Raw genomic sequence first — 17,116 nt, 5'->3', positions numbered from 1 at the left:
AAATTGTATTGTTGTATATATATTAAAACGTATTTGTATTAAAAAAGTAAACTGTGTGTATCAATCTTGTTGGCAAATATCATTACTGGCTATATATTGGCTTTTACTTAACTGCCAAATCCAAAATACAATTTACCTACTAAATTTAAAGTATCACTTAGCTCAGTTTCAGACCATTTGAAATTCTAATACGTAACAATTATTATATAAATAATTAAGATGTAGAACTAAGAAATTTATTAGGCTAGATAAAGTTAGATTAGGTAAGATAATGAAAAAAAAATAATAAAAATTCTTCACGAGGTATAATTGAGAGCAGCTCATGCATTACATCATTCAATATGATAATGTGAGCTATGTATTTACCAAGTGGCAGGATTAATAGTTAGTTATGGTTCAAAAGGCATTGAAACAATAAAATTAAGTATAAACAGATGTATATTGTTACGAGTTTAAAACTATTTAAGATAAATAAATGTCATTTCATATTACAATCTGAAGTTATTCTAGAAAAAAACAATGAGTAATTTAGATTTATTTCATATTTTCTTATGATGGTTACAAGATCGGTCAAAGTGACCAAATGCATAGTGGGTTAGGGTAAGAAAATAACAAATAAAATAAAAAGTTTTAATGAAAAAATGTTTGATGTTTATTTAAGAGGTTTTTAGAGATTATGCAAATTAAATTTTAAAATTTTCAGATGAAAAAAGTATTTTTGATCCTAACATGAAAATCACTTTGCACTCAGAGCAGTCAACACTCTGACAGATACATTTTTAGTAAAATACTTAATTAAGAACCTGATTTTTTGTGAACAAAAGACTTGTAATGTTTACTGAAAGCTTGCCAAATTACGTGAAGATACATAAAGTATACTAAAATTTATAGTGTAGAAACTCTGATAATCACTTGAGGTCACAAGACCAATGTAATCCACTGAGCCCATAGCAAGAGGGTTAGAGTCTCTAATAACACACACAAAAAAATCTGAAAATAATACTATCAGTATTACAATTATTCTCATCAACTACAGCTGGAGCCCCACATATTTTATACAAAAAATAATTTTGCAGTTAGATATTTTACATTCCCTGATTTAACAAACAAAAACATAAAATTCTCAATATATGGAATAATGGGTAATGTACAGTATAAAAACAAGTGATCAATTTGAGAGTTTAAAAAAATGCCTATGTCTACCAGAACTGTAAAACTCCATCAAATATTACAAAAACAGAACAGAGCTTATTTTGGTAGTATGAAATTAAGCTTAGCTTAATTGCATTTGCATATTGTCAGATATTGATTCTGATTTAGTTTTATTATGAAACTGAAGCTGTATATTTATCCCTTTATGATAAATGCATCCTTATGTGAAATTGTTTTGAGATGACGTTATTTGTTAAACATTAGAATGTCCTAAGTCTAAAGTAGTTTGAATAGTTGCCACAGCATAGGTGCAAGAAAAACACTTATTAGTATCTAAGTTTACAATGCTTTCAATACCTCCTTTGTCTATACGCCTGGTTAACTAATAGATAGAGATACTTACTCCTACTAAAATCAAAGCTATTCACCTTTCTTATGCTATATCTTAGATTATTCTGACTTTTTCCTCCACTTTACTCAAGGCACCAAGTGAATGAATTTCCCACATTACTAGTTATCACAGAGAGATTCAAGAGAGAGGGGGAGAGAAAGTACCAGAAAAAAAAGAGAAATGTCAACAGAAGAATGATGTGAAAGCCATTAGAAGATACCACCTTGACATAAATTAGTTTGAGCTGGTGTAAGGAGAATTTCTTTTTTAAATAGCTATAAACAGGTGAAACATCAGATACATCAAATAATGAACCTTTGATATCAAACTGTGAAAATTTCCTTCATCTTAATAAAGACAATGTGATGGTAAACATAAAAAACCAGTAACTAATAAATCTCATAAGACTGAACACAGAGAATACAGTAACAGAGGGAGAATGGTGTGGTGAAAACTTTATTGACCAACATGAAAGAATTAAGAGGACAATAAACTGTCCTCACGGAATGAGATGAATTGGATTTGATAAATTACTTTCAAAAGACAAGACAAATAATATAATATGTTAAAGAGTAACTGACCCTCTAAATTCACTGAAAGTCATAGATTGTACTGTGTGTCAATAAGATTTAATGGGGATTAGGGTATAAGAATCACCAACAAACAATATTGGTAGCATAAATATCTTACAGTTGGTAAGTCAAAGCAAGAAGCCAGTCTTCCAAGACAAAAAGTATGTCACAAGATACAAATAACTTGAAAAGGGACCTCGGTCAAAAATACAATACCAAAGAAACATCCAAGGATGATGTTTATTGTTCATTTGAAGTTAAGCACAAAGCTACACAATGGGCTATCTGTGCGTTGCCCACCACGGGTATCGAAACCCGGTTTCTAGCGTTGTAAGAGTGCAGACATATTGCTGTGCCACTGGGGGCTCCAAGAATGATAAAGTCACTGGAATAAGAATGGGAAATGTTTGATAATGTATAAAGAAATCTCAGTTTTACAAAATAAAAACAAGGGCTAAAAGAAGTTTAGTAACCTTTAAATGCTGAAATCAGTAAGTTTTTCTTATCAAACACATAACAAAGGAAATCACAAGAGAATGTAAGGAGACAAAGGTTCAAACCCCAAATGCATGCATCAACATAAAAAAATCAACCATATACATTTACAATCCAACATCAGAATCTCAAAACATGATCAAGCACTATAATGAGCATCACAGAAAAATAAATAATTAAATAATCTGGGTCTACAGGCTTAGAACCAAAGAAAAGACAAACATATAAATTGAATCATTAAACAAGCAGCTAGAAAATTAAACAGACCACTGATAGACTCTGTTTCGTCAAAAAGAAAACAGGATTTGAAATTAGAACGAAATACTGTTAAAGAAAAAGGGAACATGCAAGACATTCAGAGGGAACAGAGTAACTATAACATCCTCCACGAAATCTCACAAAAGCAGGACAACAAATGATTTGTACCAATCTTTGAGAAAAGGAATGACCTACAAATTTTAAGGAAGGGTCTGTGGCAAACACACAATATGGAAATTAAAATGATACAGTGAAAAAGAGCTCCCACACATGAAAGAAACAAGAAATCCAACTCCTAAAAGAACCAGAATAAATGAAAAGCAAAAAATTGAGTATTCTTGCAAGAATAAAATCTGAAGGGATAGGAATAAAGGAAAAATTTTGTTGTGAAAATTTACCATTCTTGGCAAAAGAATTCGGACTCACAATGACAAAAATATGGAACAAAAATTTAGCAAAATAATCATTAACTATAATCCTGAGGCAAAGAAACCCAAATGCTGCTACATATTGTAAGAAATGTTACACCCCATGACAAATTTGTATGTGGAAGAAGGTAAGGCAAATAATGTAACTAATTTGTTCACAATGAGACAGAGAAAAAAATTATACAAAAACATCTAGATCTGGAAAGAAACATCTAGAGAAGTAAATAAATTAGTATCATCAAGCTTTCAGTATTTTCATTCAGCCTGAACAGCACTGTTATGTGAAAATATAAAATAAATAAGACTAAAGTAAAACCCTACATTAAAGGAGCAGGGATAGAAAAGTTTTGACAAAATGAAGCCCCAACTTACAAGAAATGAAATCTACCAAAGTCTCCAAAATCAGCCAAGTAACAAAGATTAATAAAAAAATTCCAACACCGTGAAATTCTAAAAAAAAAAGTGTCAAACCTGTTATCAGAAAGGATATCCACCAAGTAAGATTCTGGAATAACGTAATTTCACTCAGTGACAATGTTAAATCCTAAAGGGAGCCTTATAAGTAAATATAACAAAAAATAACAAATCTTGAAAATGAAAATGGAAGAACAAAATAATGCAGGAGTTTCACAGTTTACATTAACATTAATATGTTCCATATCAATAACACACACAAAAAGGTCAGCAAATAGTACCCTCTCTGTTAAAGAATAGGAAAAAAATGAGATATCTATATTAAAAAAAAAATTAATAAAACATAGTTCTGCTACAGCAAGAATAATTTAGCATAAAAAAAGGTGAGGGCAACTGAGAGATAGAGAAAACTAGGGGACAACCACTTTACTTGGCCAAAAGTTTCTGCAGACAAAGGTGTTAAGAACATGATACAAACAAGTCACTTACAAGCAAAAAAGACTTGCATGGTAATATAAAATATGTATAGAAAATGTTTCTTGAAACACAAGAAAGAGGAGAGTGTAATAAAAGAAAGATCTAAAATACTATTGTTCGAAACATCAAATTTACATTTATGTTACAAATCATGAAACTACATAATTCATTAAATATTCTCTGAAACACTAACCTTTTCAAGAAGATTCAGTGTGTTTCCAATATTTGTCAAAACTCCACTTGCCATTTGACAGTGTGCTTTTCCAGGTATTTTTACATTAACCTCGCATGGAAGTTGTATGAAAGCTTTTCCACATACATCAAATTGATACTGCCTGCCCTGAGTTTTAATCAAAATCAAACAAACTCTTTAATACCTGTACACATTGTCTTACCTGAAAGACAGTTTACACAAAAATTCTGAATAACTATAAACTTGGAATGACTATGTGAAACTATACTTAGCTTCCATATTTAATATTCGTCACACATGCCTGAATGCAATTGTAATATGTTCCATAAAAATATATACAAAATATAACACTGAAAAGACATACTTTGACAAACAGAATTTGATAGTTACTTCATATAAATAATTTTTATGAATGCTAACCAGCAACCTGTATAACATCACTTGCATATTCCACCAAGTTAATTTATTCTGAAACATAACTCAGAAGTAGGATGAATGTATTTCAATCCAGAAAATAGTTAGGCAGAAAAACTGCACTGGCCTAGAAACTGTTATGGACCACAACTGCCTGTCAAGTTGAAGATAATGTTTCAAAATGCTTGAGAAGGTCTTCATCAGGTTGAATATGATGAAAAAACTTGGCTTGTAGATATAAACAGATAATGTTATCTTTGAGATTCATTGCTCCTATTGAAATACATACATTAGAGAAACTGGATTAACAATATTTCAAAAAGTAAAGGACTACTTTACCCAAAAAAATCAGTCCTGACAGAATATAACTAGAATACTATTCTTAACACTGTCCAACAAATATGAAAACTGACACATGCCTTCTTCAACAAAGCTGTCCAATGGATCCCGAATTCAAATAACACAATAAACAAGAAAATATTTCAATACAGTCCAAATGTAATCAAACTCCTTACTCTCTTCTAGAGCTATTTACATCACTATTTCAGTAACCTTTGCTTAAATTCTCATTCTACATTTTGAGGAACCACACTCCTTAGCTCTCATTCTCAGCTGTGTCTTCCTTCTATATTACACCCTACAACTCTAGGTGTTTGACCTGATGAAGACCTGCACTAGCAGAGTTCAAATGTTGTCCTCAACTCAACAGGCAGTTCCAATCCATAAATAATTTCTTAAACTACAATTACCACCCCATTCCCATCCCAGAAATTGTCTTACGCATAAAAGTCAATGAAACCAGTTTTAAATTCTGCCTCCTTGAAACCATGACTGTGTAAAAGGTATGTTAATAAAACATTTGTAATTTAGCCCTACATCAAGACACTCTTGAAGATTTACTGATACACATCAACTCCTGTGACCATACAGTTCACCATGAAGATTTGAAGTAACTCATAAAATGTTATCTTCCTTTTCTTGATATTCTTTTCCACTAACAGGACTTTCACCTTGCTAATAAACTGTGACATATACTTACACTTCACATATTAAAAGTGGGTTTGTAAACTGTCCGTGTCACCATGTGAAAAAATTCTGCAATAAAAAATCAACAAAGTCTTTCAAACCAACAAATATCCTTGTAATTTCATTCAAATCTTCTAGAAAAATAGTTCTACTCTATCAAATGTCAGTTGAATAACCTTTCATTACTTTTTTGTAGAAGTTGAACACTAATTCCCTTGTAATTGTAATTTTTCTTTTGAAAGAACCTTAACAAAATGTTATTCAGTGACTGATGACTGTTTCCTCTCACATTCTCACTCTCAAGTTAGCAATCAGTATGAACTTGACACTGACTCAAGTTCCTAGTATCTTAAATAAATACTATTTATAATCAGTTGTCCACTTAGCATTAATGTCTGAAAAATGCACCCATTACAATGAAGGGAAATACCATCAAAGTAATTTTGAAGGCATTCAATATTCTAATAATTTATTAGATAGGCCATCTATACCTCACAGATGTTAAAACAATAAACAATGGTGCTGCTGTAAATTCTAGTTACTCAACTATTAATAATTAATTGGTATGAACTAAACAGTTGAACTATCATTTAGTAATACAGTAGTAGGCTTTTACCCATCACTACTAGAAAGCTTTAGGTTTTAACAGATCCACTAATAATTCCTTTACTTGCCATAACTGGTTCATTGGTAGACACAGTTTTACTACTCATTAAAAGTTCACTACTGGTACTGGTTTTTACTGGCTATAACTGTTTCACTGTTAGCCAATAATTTGCATTGTTTCAAGTGTAAATATTGTTTTTTTATTATTACTTGCCACTACTGGCTTACTGGTTATCTGATTTTACTAGCCAATTCTGGTTTTTCTGACTACCACTTAACTGATTCACTGATCAATAACTTCAGAACTTTTTCAATGCGATTACTTTCATGCTTAAATACATACCAGTTTTTATTTTGTTTGTTGGATTGTATTCTACAGTAGTCCTTCTTAGACACAACCGACCTATTGGCCATGATCAAAAAGTCGCATCTGACAGGAAGTTGTTATTCAAAGGATCAATAACCAGATAACGAACGACTGAGTTAAAGCTGTGCCAGTTGCTATTCCCAGGGGGTTGAGCATAATGCTTTATATACTGTATAGGTAGTCAGATAACATAGCAAACTGGTACACTGTATAATAATAATGATGGATAACAGTTCAATAAAGATCTTAAAATTATTCTGTTTTATGTAAAATAATTCATTCATCAATCACATTTATTTCATAATAAACATCCATGTATGACATTTTTATTACATACATAAAATATTACATACTGACGCAAAATTTATTTCATTAAAAATTGTCCATCTTTGTTTTGCACAATTATTGGGGTTGCTTTAAATGTTCACAAGTCTGACACTTATTTTATCAAAAAGCGTTTCGTTTTTAGTTTTCAGCTCAAGATTTTAGTATCAATTTATAAAATAACATGCAATAAATGTCCATAACTCTACATCAGAGAAACTGGAAGAAAATTGGACACCAGAGTCACGGAACATAATAAAAAACATCCCATATTTATCACTATTGCAAGTAAAAAAATCCATAGTATATCTATACAAAATGCTGTAATTTTAAACAAAGAACCAAACTGTGGAAGCAACGTATCTTAACTGAACAAAACAGCCCCACCCTAAACCAAAATTTCACCTTAAAACTTGGATCCTTAGATCCCAGCTCTGAAAAGGGACCATTTCACAAACTTAAAAGAACCAATAAAAAAATAAGAATAAATATCTGAACTAAATTATTACTAGACTCTAGCCAATACCTAATAAGGTAATCCTCTCTGAATAAAAATACTACATAAAATGTAATATGTTACATTAAAACAATTTCAAGTTGACTAAAAATTCAATACTTTCTATGTTTCGTTTATTTTGTTGTCCACATCATGTTTCTATATCAACACTTCCAGCCTCCTTATTCATAACTTTCTGTTCTCACCTTGAGACATTCGCAGCTTTCCCAGATGCCTTAAGGCATTTTATTAGCCATGTTTACTGCACAGATTAATCGAGTAAATCCTAATCAAGTTACTTAACATTTAGGCCACTAACTCAAAATCTATTACATTCACTAAAAGAATAAATCTTAATTCTAAGTAAGCTTGATAAATCGGATAAACAGAGTAAAATCTAATGAAAGTACAACATTTCACCAGGTTAACCTGGCATTATCAGGTCGTTGATGTACCTGATGATGCCAGGTTAACCTGGTGAAACGTTGTACTTTCATTAAATTTTACTCTTTTTATCTGATTTATCAAGTTTACTTTTAATTACGACAGAGTACTTCCTTTCATCGTAAAATCTTAATTCTGCAAGCAGGGCAAAGACAAACAACAGTTTCTTACCACCCCTGGTTACCTTTCAGGACCTGAAAGCTTTTAAACCAAAATACCTAAATGTATGTACCAAGGTGTTTGACTTGAACACCCTGGGGCTACCAAGATACACATACTAAGCTGTGATGCAATCTCTAGTCATGCGACCTCTTTGTTCCATACTGTATACACTGTATTCATGTGTCCCTGTAAATTACATTATTGTTTTGAAGAAAAGTGATTATAGAGGTCATTATTCAACCTTCCGCTCAAAAATCATGGTCGTATGTTGCATCTGTCATGGCAGGGCAGATCAATGTAAAATCATTCCGTGTACAGAAAAAAAGTCATATTTAAAAGGAGGTCATCATTGGGAGGGGTCATATCCACTAGGGACTACTGTATTCGTAGTTTTGACTAGTTTACCAGCTTTGACTTTCAAATATAAAAACCCATTTTGCAAATATATTGTCCACACCTAAATGGACTATGTGTCTTGAAAGATTATACTTTCAGTGACAAATAAAGCCCTAATAGGTAACTATGAAAGTAATATAATATACAAATTTTTAACAGTCACTTTTTGGAGCATTTAATTGAATTCTACTATCTTTTTAATAAAATAGCTATTATTTTTGTAAAATCTAGCCTCCAACTCTTGATGAAGTCACTCCTTGTTCTTGTAGCCACCACCAAAAGCATTCTGCAGAAAATAGATACACACAGTACATTGAAATTAGTTTTAAAAAGTAACCTTCAGAAGGAAAAAATTACAAAGAAATGTAAAATTGTTCAGTTTACAGCACTTTCAAAAACCTAGTAGGTAAAACTGAGTGACAACAAATGACAAAGGGATGACGATAACATTTTTATACTTATTCAATTTGACAAGTGTTCATCATATTCTTATACAAATTAGATAATTTTAGTTTTAATATATTAAATGCAGTATAATTTATAATTAAATGAAGCTGCGACCATTATTTTACAAACATTTGTTTAGTAATAGTTATTTCACCCACAAAAAAGGCTTCAGGCATAAGCATTGCTTCCCAAAACCTCAGAGCATAATTAATAAATGTTTGACATTAGAAACACAAGACCATTTTATTTTCAATTAGAACTTCTTAATACATTAAATATCACAAACATTTTCTGATACGTGGAACCCATAAAACTAGAAATGTAGATTACACAATCACTTGCACCTTAAATTTAGGAGTTCAGCAAAATTTTGACTTCATTAGTCAACAAATTGAATAACACATTTATAAAAACTCATTAATGAGTTTATATAAAGGTATCACTCATACAACACCAATCTGAGACATTGAAAACCTGTAGTATATCCCATATATTTTTCACATCATGAAAAGTAAAGAGAAAGTAAGATTTCAAAACAACCCATTTTGTTTTAGCAACAAACAATTAGTGAACCGGAATTAAATTTCTACATTAGTGAACTCACTTTTTAAAGTTTCAAATCTTTTTAACTTAAGTAGTAGCTTTGGGACAAAAACGTCTGTCTCCATACAGAATCAACATTTCCATCTAAAAATTCTACTTGACAAACAAGTAGTTCCAATCTACCAGCTATGACAAGGTTCATAACAAAAGAAAATCCTTGTTCAGTTTTGATCAAATGTCATTTGTTTATTCACAAAAATGAATACAGAGGTTTTTTTTAAAAAACCAATGACAAAGAGCAACAAATCAAAATTATTTTTTTAAAGAACTTGTACCCATATACACATTATATTTTGAGGAGTAAATCTTACAATTGTATTACATTTTTGTATCACCTTCATGTTTTAGAAAAAGATATACATTTCAAAAAATGTAATTTGTGAAATACCAAAGCTTTTTTTAGTATAAGTCCTATCCTCAATTCATAAGTTAGTTGCATACTATTGGCTAGATATTATGCAGTCTAAATGTACATTTAAATCAAAAATCAGATGACACTGAGCTTAATAAATTTGCTTTACAGCCCTCAAATTAAGATGTACATTGTAGTATTAGTCTAAAATAAATTTTTTTGTTTTGAATTATATGAATAACTTACTTTGAAACTAAAATGATTATATCTAACTAGCAGATGTCCATTGAAACAATTCAATGTTAATTTTCCTAAACATAGTAACATATATATTTAAAATTTGCAGTCAACCCAATCCCTTTGATCAGGTCATATATGCAATACGATTGTCTAGTGGGTCATTTACCACCACCTTTTGTCATTCCACTGTGTTTGTTTTTAAGCAAAGGAGACTGATTGCTGGCAAACATGTTTGAGTTTTGATGCAATGGGTGCATCCAGCACAACAGAGTGCTCAGGGTCTCTAAATAGCTGTGGGGATTTTTTTCTACTGGATGCTATCATTCTTTGTAATTTTACTGAGCACAAGAAAAGACCACTAACAAAGTGAGTACTTCTTGACAGTTGCCATTTCTATAACTATCAAAGAGGAAATAATAAATTTATTCAACATAGTACAATAAAACCATTCCTGTATATAATACAGATATTAAAACGAATATATAAGTGTGTGTATATATATAAACATAACAAAAAATATTCCTCTTCAGAATATTTGATCAGTCAGCAGAGAAAGTCCCTTTTCTTTTCTGAGAAATTCCCCCACAAAAAGAAACATTTTTGTCCTTAGTAAGTTTCTCTCAAACTGACAGTTAAGTATGTACAAAGAATGATAGATCATTGTTGATTTTGATATGAAATATTAGGAAGTGCAAAAAATAAATAATTCTTTTTTAATGAAAAAAAAACAAAAACACTTTGATATATATTTTTTCTACAATTAACTATTCAGAAGATACCTATGACAGACACACATTTGGCTATTTTATATATATATTTATATATATATAGAAGTAAATAATTATTAAACATATGAATGGAGAAGCATATTAATTAACATCAAATATGTTATTTAATGTAAATACTTAGCATGCTTTTCCATTTAATTGGATACTGCATTATTTTGATTGGCAATTACTGTTGGTCGTAGAATCATGTTACTTATTTGTAAATAAAGATATACACTGCTTCTTTCAATCTATAAAAAACAGTAATAATGAAACTTGAAACTCTTCAGAATTTATCACTGTTTCTTTTCTTTAAGGATTTTAGCCATAAACTTTTGTAGGACAATTTTTTTTTCCTTTTCTGACATTCACCTGCAAAAGAATGTGAAAAGTACCCAAATTTCAAAAATTATAATTTTCCTATGTTGAAAAATGTATTTCCGATAGGTACTTACCTTCTTTCATATAAATAGATGTTCTCTTTCAGTGCTTTCCTCTATATGCAAAAATATTTTTGAATGCCATAAGCTTTGAGCATCCACATACTTCATAATCAACATGGTTCAACTGCATCTCACAAGCAAATCATCATGCTACAGCCCTCAACCAATAAGAGGGTGACACACCCGTACTGAAGCATGTGGCTCTCTCTATTGGGATTCTACAGAACTATTACTTCAGAAAAAAGAAGCACCAGTTTTCAGAGGAGAGGAGGCAAGTACTTATCAAAAATACAATTTAAATGACAAGAAAATTATAACCGCCGATAAGATACATTACCTCTTCTCAAATAAATAGCTAGAATCCCATATTGAATAGGCTGAGGGACCGGTATGAGTGAAAGAAAGAAGTACCCTTTGAAAGCATCCGAAGAACACCCCAAAAGGGGAGATCCTCGCAATAGAGGATCATATATGGGAGACCACACCACTTTTGTACCAGGTATACTCTATGCCCAGTGAGAAAAAAGGTGATGCAGACATGGATGGAAAATGTGAGGAGCACATCCAAAAGGGAGAGAACAATGAGTGGATAGGGATCTGAACCACTCGATATTTGAATCTTAATCCCATAGAGTACATGAATGTGGGTGACAGTAAAAAAGGATGTGCCCCTAGGTGTAGAGTGGCTACAGTGCGATGGACCATACACAACAAGCCAACTGCTTCCAAAACCTCTGCCACCAAGAACCAACATCCATGCAACATCAACTATAATACAAAACCCAGCCACCAGGAACGACATCGATATGGGAGTAGGATGAGGGATCTCAATCGAGGAAGTTAACTGCAATTTTGACAGCTCACTCCAAAGCTACAAAATCCCCTCGAATAGACCTATTAAGAGATTGAGCATCATATTGAAGAAATTCTCGTCATGTACACCAGCAAAACATTACCACCCAACTCTCAACCGATTGGATTCATTATTGTTTGTATCATATAGCACTATCAGATTCAGTTGGTTGCCTCTTTGGTCCACCACCCCAGCAGCTTGGAACTGGAAAGTGGTAAGGACTCCTATAGCTCACTAGGAGAAAAGAAGGGGAGAATCCACAGGAATGTCAACACTGGAGACAGTGCAATGGAAGACCACAAAAACCCTATCTTGAAAAGCAGACCACTCCTGATTTATTCAATCTAAAGAATGGTAAGGATGGGCAACCATCCCCTTCTGCTTTACCCATAAAGCCCATAGGTTAGTACAGTCCAGAACAGGCATATGAATGAAGCAAATCTTGTGGAACACCCCATCTGAAAATGTGTATTTAGTGGCCATGGATATTATAGTTGTTAACTCACTCTGACCTTACAGTGCACATTTGACTATCTGAAGTATACCTGGACAGGCACCACTCACCACAGAGTGGGATTCGTAAAGAAAAAAGGTACAAAATCCCACACTGAGCAAACCTAAAACAGCACCCATGAGGGATGAAAAATAGGAATGAGAGCATAAGAATATAAAACGTCTATTGTGGGCATCCTTAGTCCTGGAAAAATGGCCCATCACATTGTGAAAAAAGACAACATAGTAAAAAATGAAAGAATTAAGGAGTGATTGAGGTGGGACAGATTGATCACAGAATTCCAATCTGCATTGAGAATACACAATTAATGGAGGAAATCTGAGATGCAGGACAGGTAAATGATGAGAAGGTGCCAAACATACAACATGAATAAAGAATGCATTGGCTAAAGAGACAAACAAGCAACCAAAAAAAAAAAATATGTAGCAACACACATACCCCACGTGATATTGTCACAGGAGTAACACCCCCAAACAAAATGGGACTGGTGGAGGAAAAGAGCCATCTGTAAGTCCCAATTAAAAGTAGAAGGGAAATGAACTTGGTACAAGACAATGTCCCAAAAGCAAAAATAAAACGTGTGTAAGAAAAGAGTCAAAGATGGCAATTTTCCCAATTTGGAGTTAAGGAATAGGAAGGTATACCATGAAAAATACCCAAGAAATAGGTGGAATGCCTCTAAAAGGAGGAAGGCGAGCAATATTGGGAGAAGATTTGGCAGACCCAGAGGTCCTAAAAAATGAAATTAATTGTAAGATCAGATACTACCTATGTTAGAAAAAGCAAAGGATGCCTTACAAGAATCCAAAGAAAAAACTTCAGATACACACTTTGAAAATCTTTTGCAAAAGTTCAAACCTGAACTGAAAATGAAATCAGGTTCCTGGCATTTTACAAGCACTTTGCTTAAAGCTGGGCACCAGAAAAAAAAAAACATGGAATACACTACTGTCATTGTCAACTACAGTCTAATGAACAATGTATACTGTGCTGAGAAAATTGTAGAAAAACTGAGAATTACAGTCATTACAAGCATACAGGATTATCTTAAATCAAGGTTCACTCACATTTGAGAGTCAACTTTATTAAAGTATGTTTTGAATAGATCCAGCATCTTTTCCACCATCTTTGCAATTTCTTCCACCAAGATTTTTATTTCTAAAGACTTTTCTTTTGCTGTTTTCCTGAAACTATTTGATTTTTCCAAATCAGTCATATTGCATTGTTTCTTGGCCTTGTCAACAAGATCATCAGCAGCTTCATTTATAGATGCTATATCTACTTTCAAATCTTTGATATTTAGCCTAAGTTTTGCAACATCCTCAAGGATAAATTTCTTTTTCAGTGTCCTTTCATTCAGTACAGCCATCTCCCTCTGTTGATTGAAGTATTGGTTATACTTCTGTCTTCCACTTTGACCAGTTAACATTTGGACTGTCAATCCCTATTTGCAAAAGATGACTAAGATTAAGCTCTTTTGGCAGCAGTAAGAAATGGCTTAAGAAATCAATAGCCCATATGTGGCCAAGAAATGCAGAATCAAGAAACCTAGTCATCACAAAATTTTTTTTAAGAGTCAGAGGAATGAAGGTACTCATCAAGTTGTCATTTTGGTTTTTACCATATAAAGATTTGATATAAAACAAGCTCCATATCTACATTTTTTCTCTCCACAACAGAACTTGGATGTGAGTTTACTATCTGGGAACATCTTTTTTAAACAGTTCATTTAGATTTTCACAGCTTTTGTAACTGTGCTGGCTAAAAATGGTCTTCAAAACCTCAGCTTTCCACTCTTCTTCTTTTAAAACATATAAATCCACTATGCCCTGTAATGAATAAATTGCACAATGAGGTTCTGATACCTAGATGAAAAGAACTGAACCATCCAAAGGCTAATTACAAAATAATGCAACTTTTTAAAATGGTATTTGTGCATTTAAGTCAATGAAATTCAGCCCTATATCTTTAATATTAAATCTTACTTAGGAATGTTATTCACTTACTTGCTGGACTACAGTGTCGTGTTGATTTGTCACAACAGTAAGCCTAACTGTTGATGTTCTATTTGGCATCGGCCTGTATTCAGACAATATCAAACTGCATATGGTCAGTGCGGCTGCTGCTAAGTGCAATTTATGCATGTTAGTCTCCTGTTTTTTACCCTTCATACGGCTTATCACCACAGACTCCTCAATACTGCCAAAATCGAAATACTATCCAAAACCATAACATACTGCTGAGAAAGAATATGCCAGAGAGTGCAAAACAACCTAAATCTATTGAACTGGAAAATGTGAAATGTCCAAATTAAATACTGAAATTCCACAAATAATTCAAGAAACTGATGTCACCAAGTGTGTCTGACATCATTACCATAAATTCCAGATGTTCCACCAATCAGAATCAGTCTACAAACAAGAAATTTCCTATATGACTACTTAATTATAACATAGAATGCAGATAAAAGTAAAAATTAAATAAACTGACTTGGGGAAGAATGCAAGTGTGTAAAAATCTTCATGTTCATACTAATAAACCTACTTTGATAGTAAATGTACACTTTTCTCTATGAAAATTGTTCTTAACCAAATACTATTCATGGCTTTTTACAAACACTTTATATAAATGATAAAATGGTAAACATAAACACAGGAAAATACTACAAATTTAATTTTAACATGAAAATAGGTTCTATTTCTTTATGCTTTTATTTAATTTCAAACTATGATACTTTACTTCAGACTGTACAGAAATCTGAGGTTTGAAGTAGTAAATTACAACTAACAAACTACAACCTAAGCATAAAATTTAACAACATAGTAGTGAAATAGAGTCAAACAATAGAAACATACTGTAAAAAACCTGCAAAGTATTTAAACAAAAATGAAATAAAATGTAACAATAAAACAATATTTATACAAATTAAAAACTAAATAAAAATCAAGTAGTAGTAGCAACAAACTGCATAGCATGTTCACTTACAAAACTCAAAACTAACAATGAGCCGAGAATCAGTGTGAACAAACACAAGTAAATAATATAGAAAAACCTAACAATGAAATGTAGAATATTTAATATAAACCAGGATCTATTATTATACTGAATATATCAAAAAATATTATGAATCAATCTTAACATAAATATAAAAATTACTTGATGAAGAATAAGAGTACCAGTAAATTATTAAACATTGTTATAAGCACAAAAATTAACAAATATGTATATACATGTATAAAACTTACATAATGAAGAATTAAAATTACAGCATCTTCTAGAACATCAGATGTCAAGACCTAAATCACAGAGAATAACTTGTTTAAGTAATAAAATAATGCATAGTTGATATATATATAAAGTAAATATAACAAATGCAATGAGTTCTTCATTTCTTTCTCTGTCACACTCAGCCAGTCTATAATGTATATACAAATGTAAATTCAAAAACATCAAACACAGTGTGGTTGAAATATTATTATACATTCTTCTAATTCTTGACAAGGGACTAGATATAGACTGCAGTGTTAAAAAATACAACAAGCCTAATATTAATAGTTGATGATAAGTAAATTAATCATATTTTACCTACTTGAAAAGGCATTCACCTCATCATAACTGTTGTGTAACAAATGGTTTATATAAATAGTGATCTGCCCACTACCATGTATGTTGTGTCCCAGCCAGGCTGAAAATCTCTGCATTGAGTAAAATGCATTGTCGGCAATGGATACAGTGAACACAGTGTGATTTGAATACTATTATTATTATACACTCTTTTAATTCTTGAAAATCTCCGACTAGATACAGAATGAGGTGTTAAAATATATAATAGACCTAATACTGATGTCTGATGACAAGTAAATTAAAACCAGTGATAGTAATACATGTTTTCATTATTTGATTATCAATTTATTTGATTTACAGAAGATCAGTGTGGGATTACTACATACTCTAAAAGCAAGCATAATGGCAACTATATGAAGGTGTTTCACTGACATCATGGATTCATTTACCATGTAGAAAATACCCAGATTATATTTAACGACAACAAAAAATTGTGGCAAAATATTCTTATTAGACAAAAAATATGTTTTCCACAAAAAAGAGTAATACCATGAAAAAATAATGCAGTGTTTGAAAAAGTTATCAAGACAGCATACACCCATTTTCTTTTGCTTGTAATAGGGGAGAGGGATTAGAAGCAGATGTACACTAAGCAATTAATGAGCCTGTCAATTACTCAATTAGCAAATACCACTAATTTCCCAGCTGTAACACTCAT

At 31.8% G+C, this 17,116-nt stretch overlaps 1 protein-coding gene across 1 annotated transcript in view; it reads right to left on the bottom strand.

Annotated features, from left to right (window-relative positions):
* The window catches only part of LOC106465152 (L-fucose kinase-like), a gene marked incomplete at its 3' end in the record, with an annotated part of 210,195 nt that overhangs the window by 170,023 nt on the left and 23,056 nt on the right, over window positions 1-17,116 (bottom strand). The window contains exons 4-5 of the mRNA XM_022392980.1: window positions 16,080-16,130; window positions 4,381-4,527 (exon numbers count right to left, since the gene is read on the bottom strand). Of these exons, the coding sequence (XP_022248688.1) occupies window positions 4,381-4,527; window positions 16,080-16,130 (198 nt within the window). The remainder of the gene's footprint in view (window positions 1-4,380; window positions 4,528-16,079; window positions 16,131-17,116) is intronic.

Source organism: Limulus polyphemus, unplaced genomic scaffold (genome assembly GCF_000517525.1).
Source record: "Limulus polyphemus unplaced genomic scaffold, Limulus_polyphemus-2.1.2 Scaffold1850, whole genome shotgun sequence".
Taxonomy (NCBI): domain Eukaryota; kingdom Metazoa; phylum Arthropoda; class Merostomata; order Xiphosura; family Limulidae; genus Limulus; species Limulus polyphemus.
The sequence above is the reverse complement of the archived record's forward strand: the minus strand, read 5'-3'. Positions and strand labels throughout refer to the sequence as shown.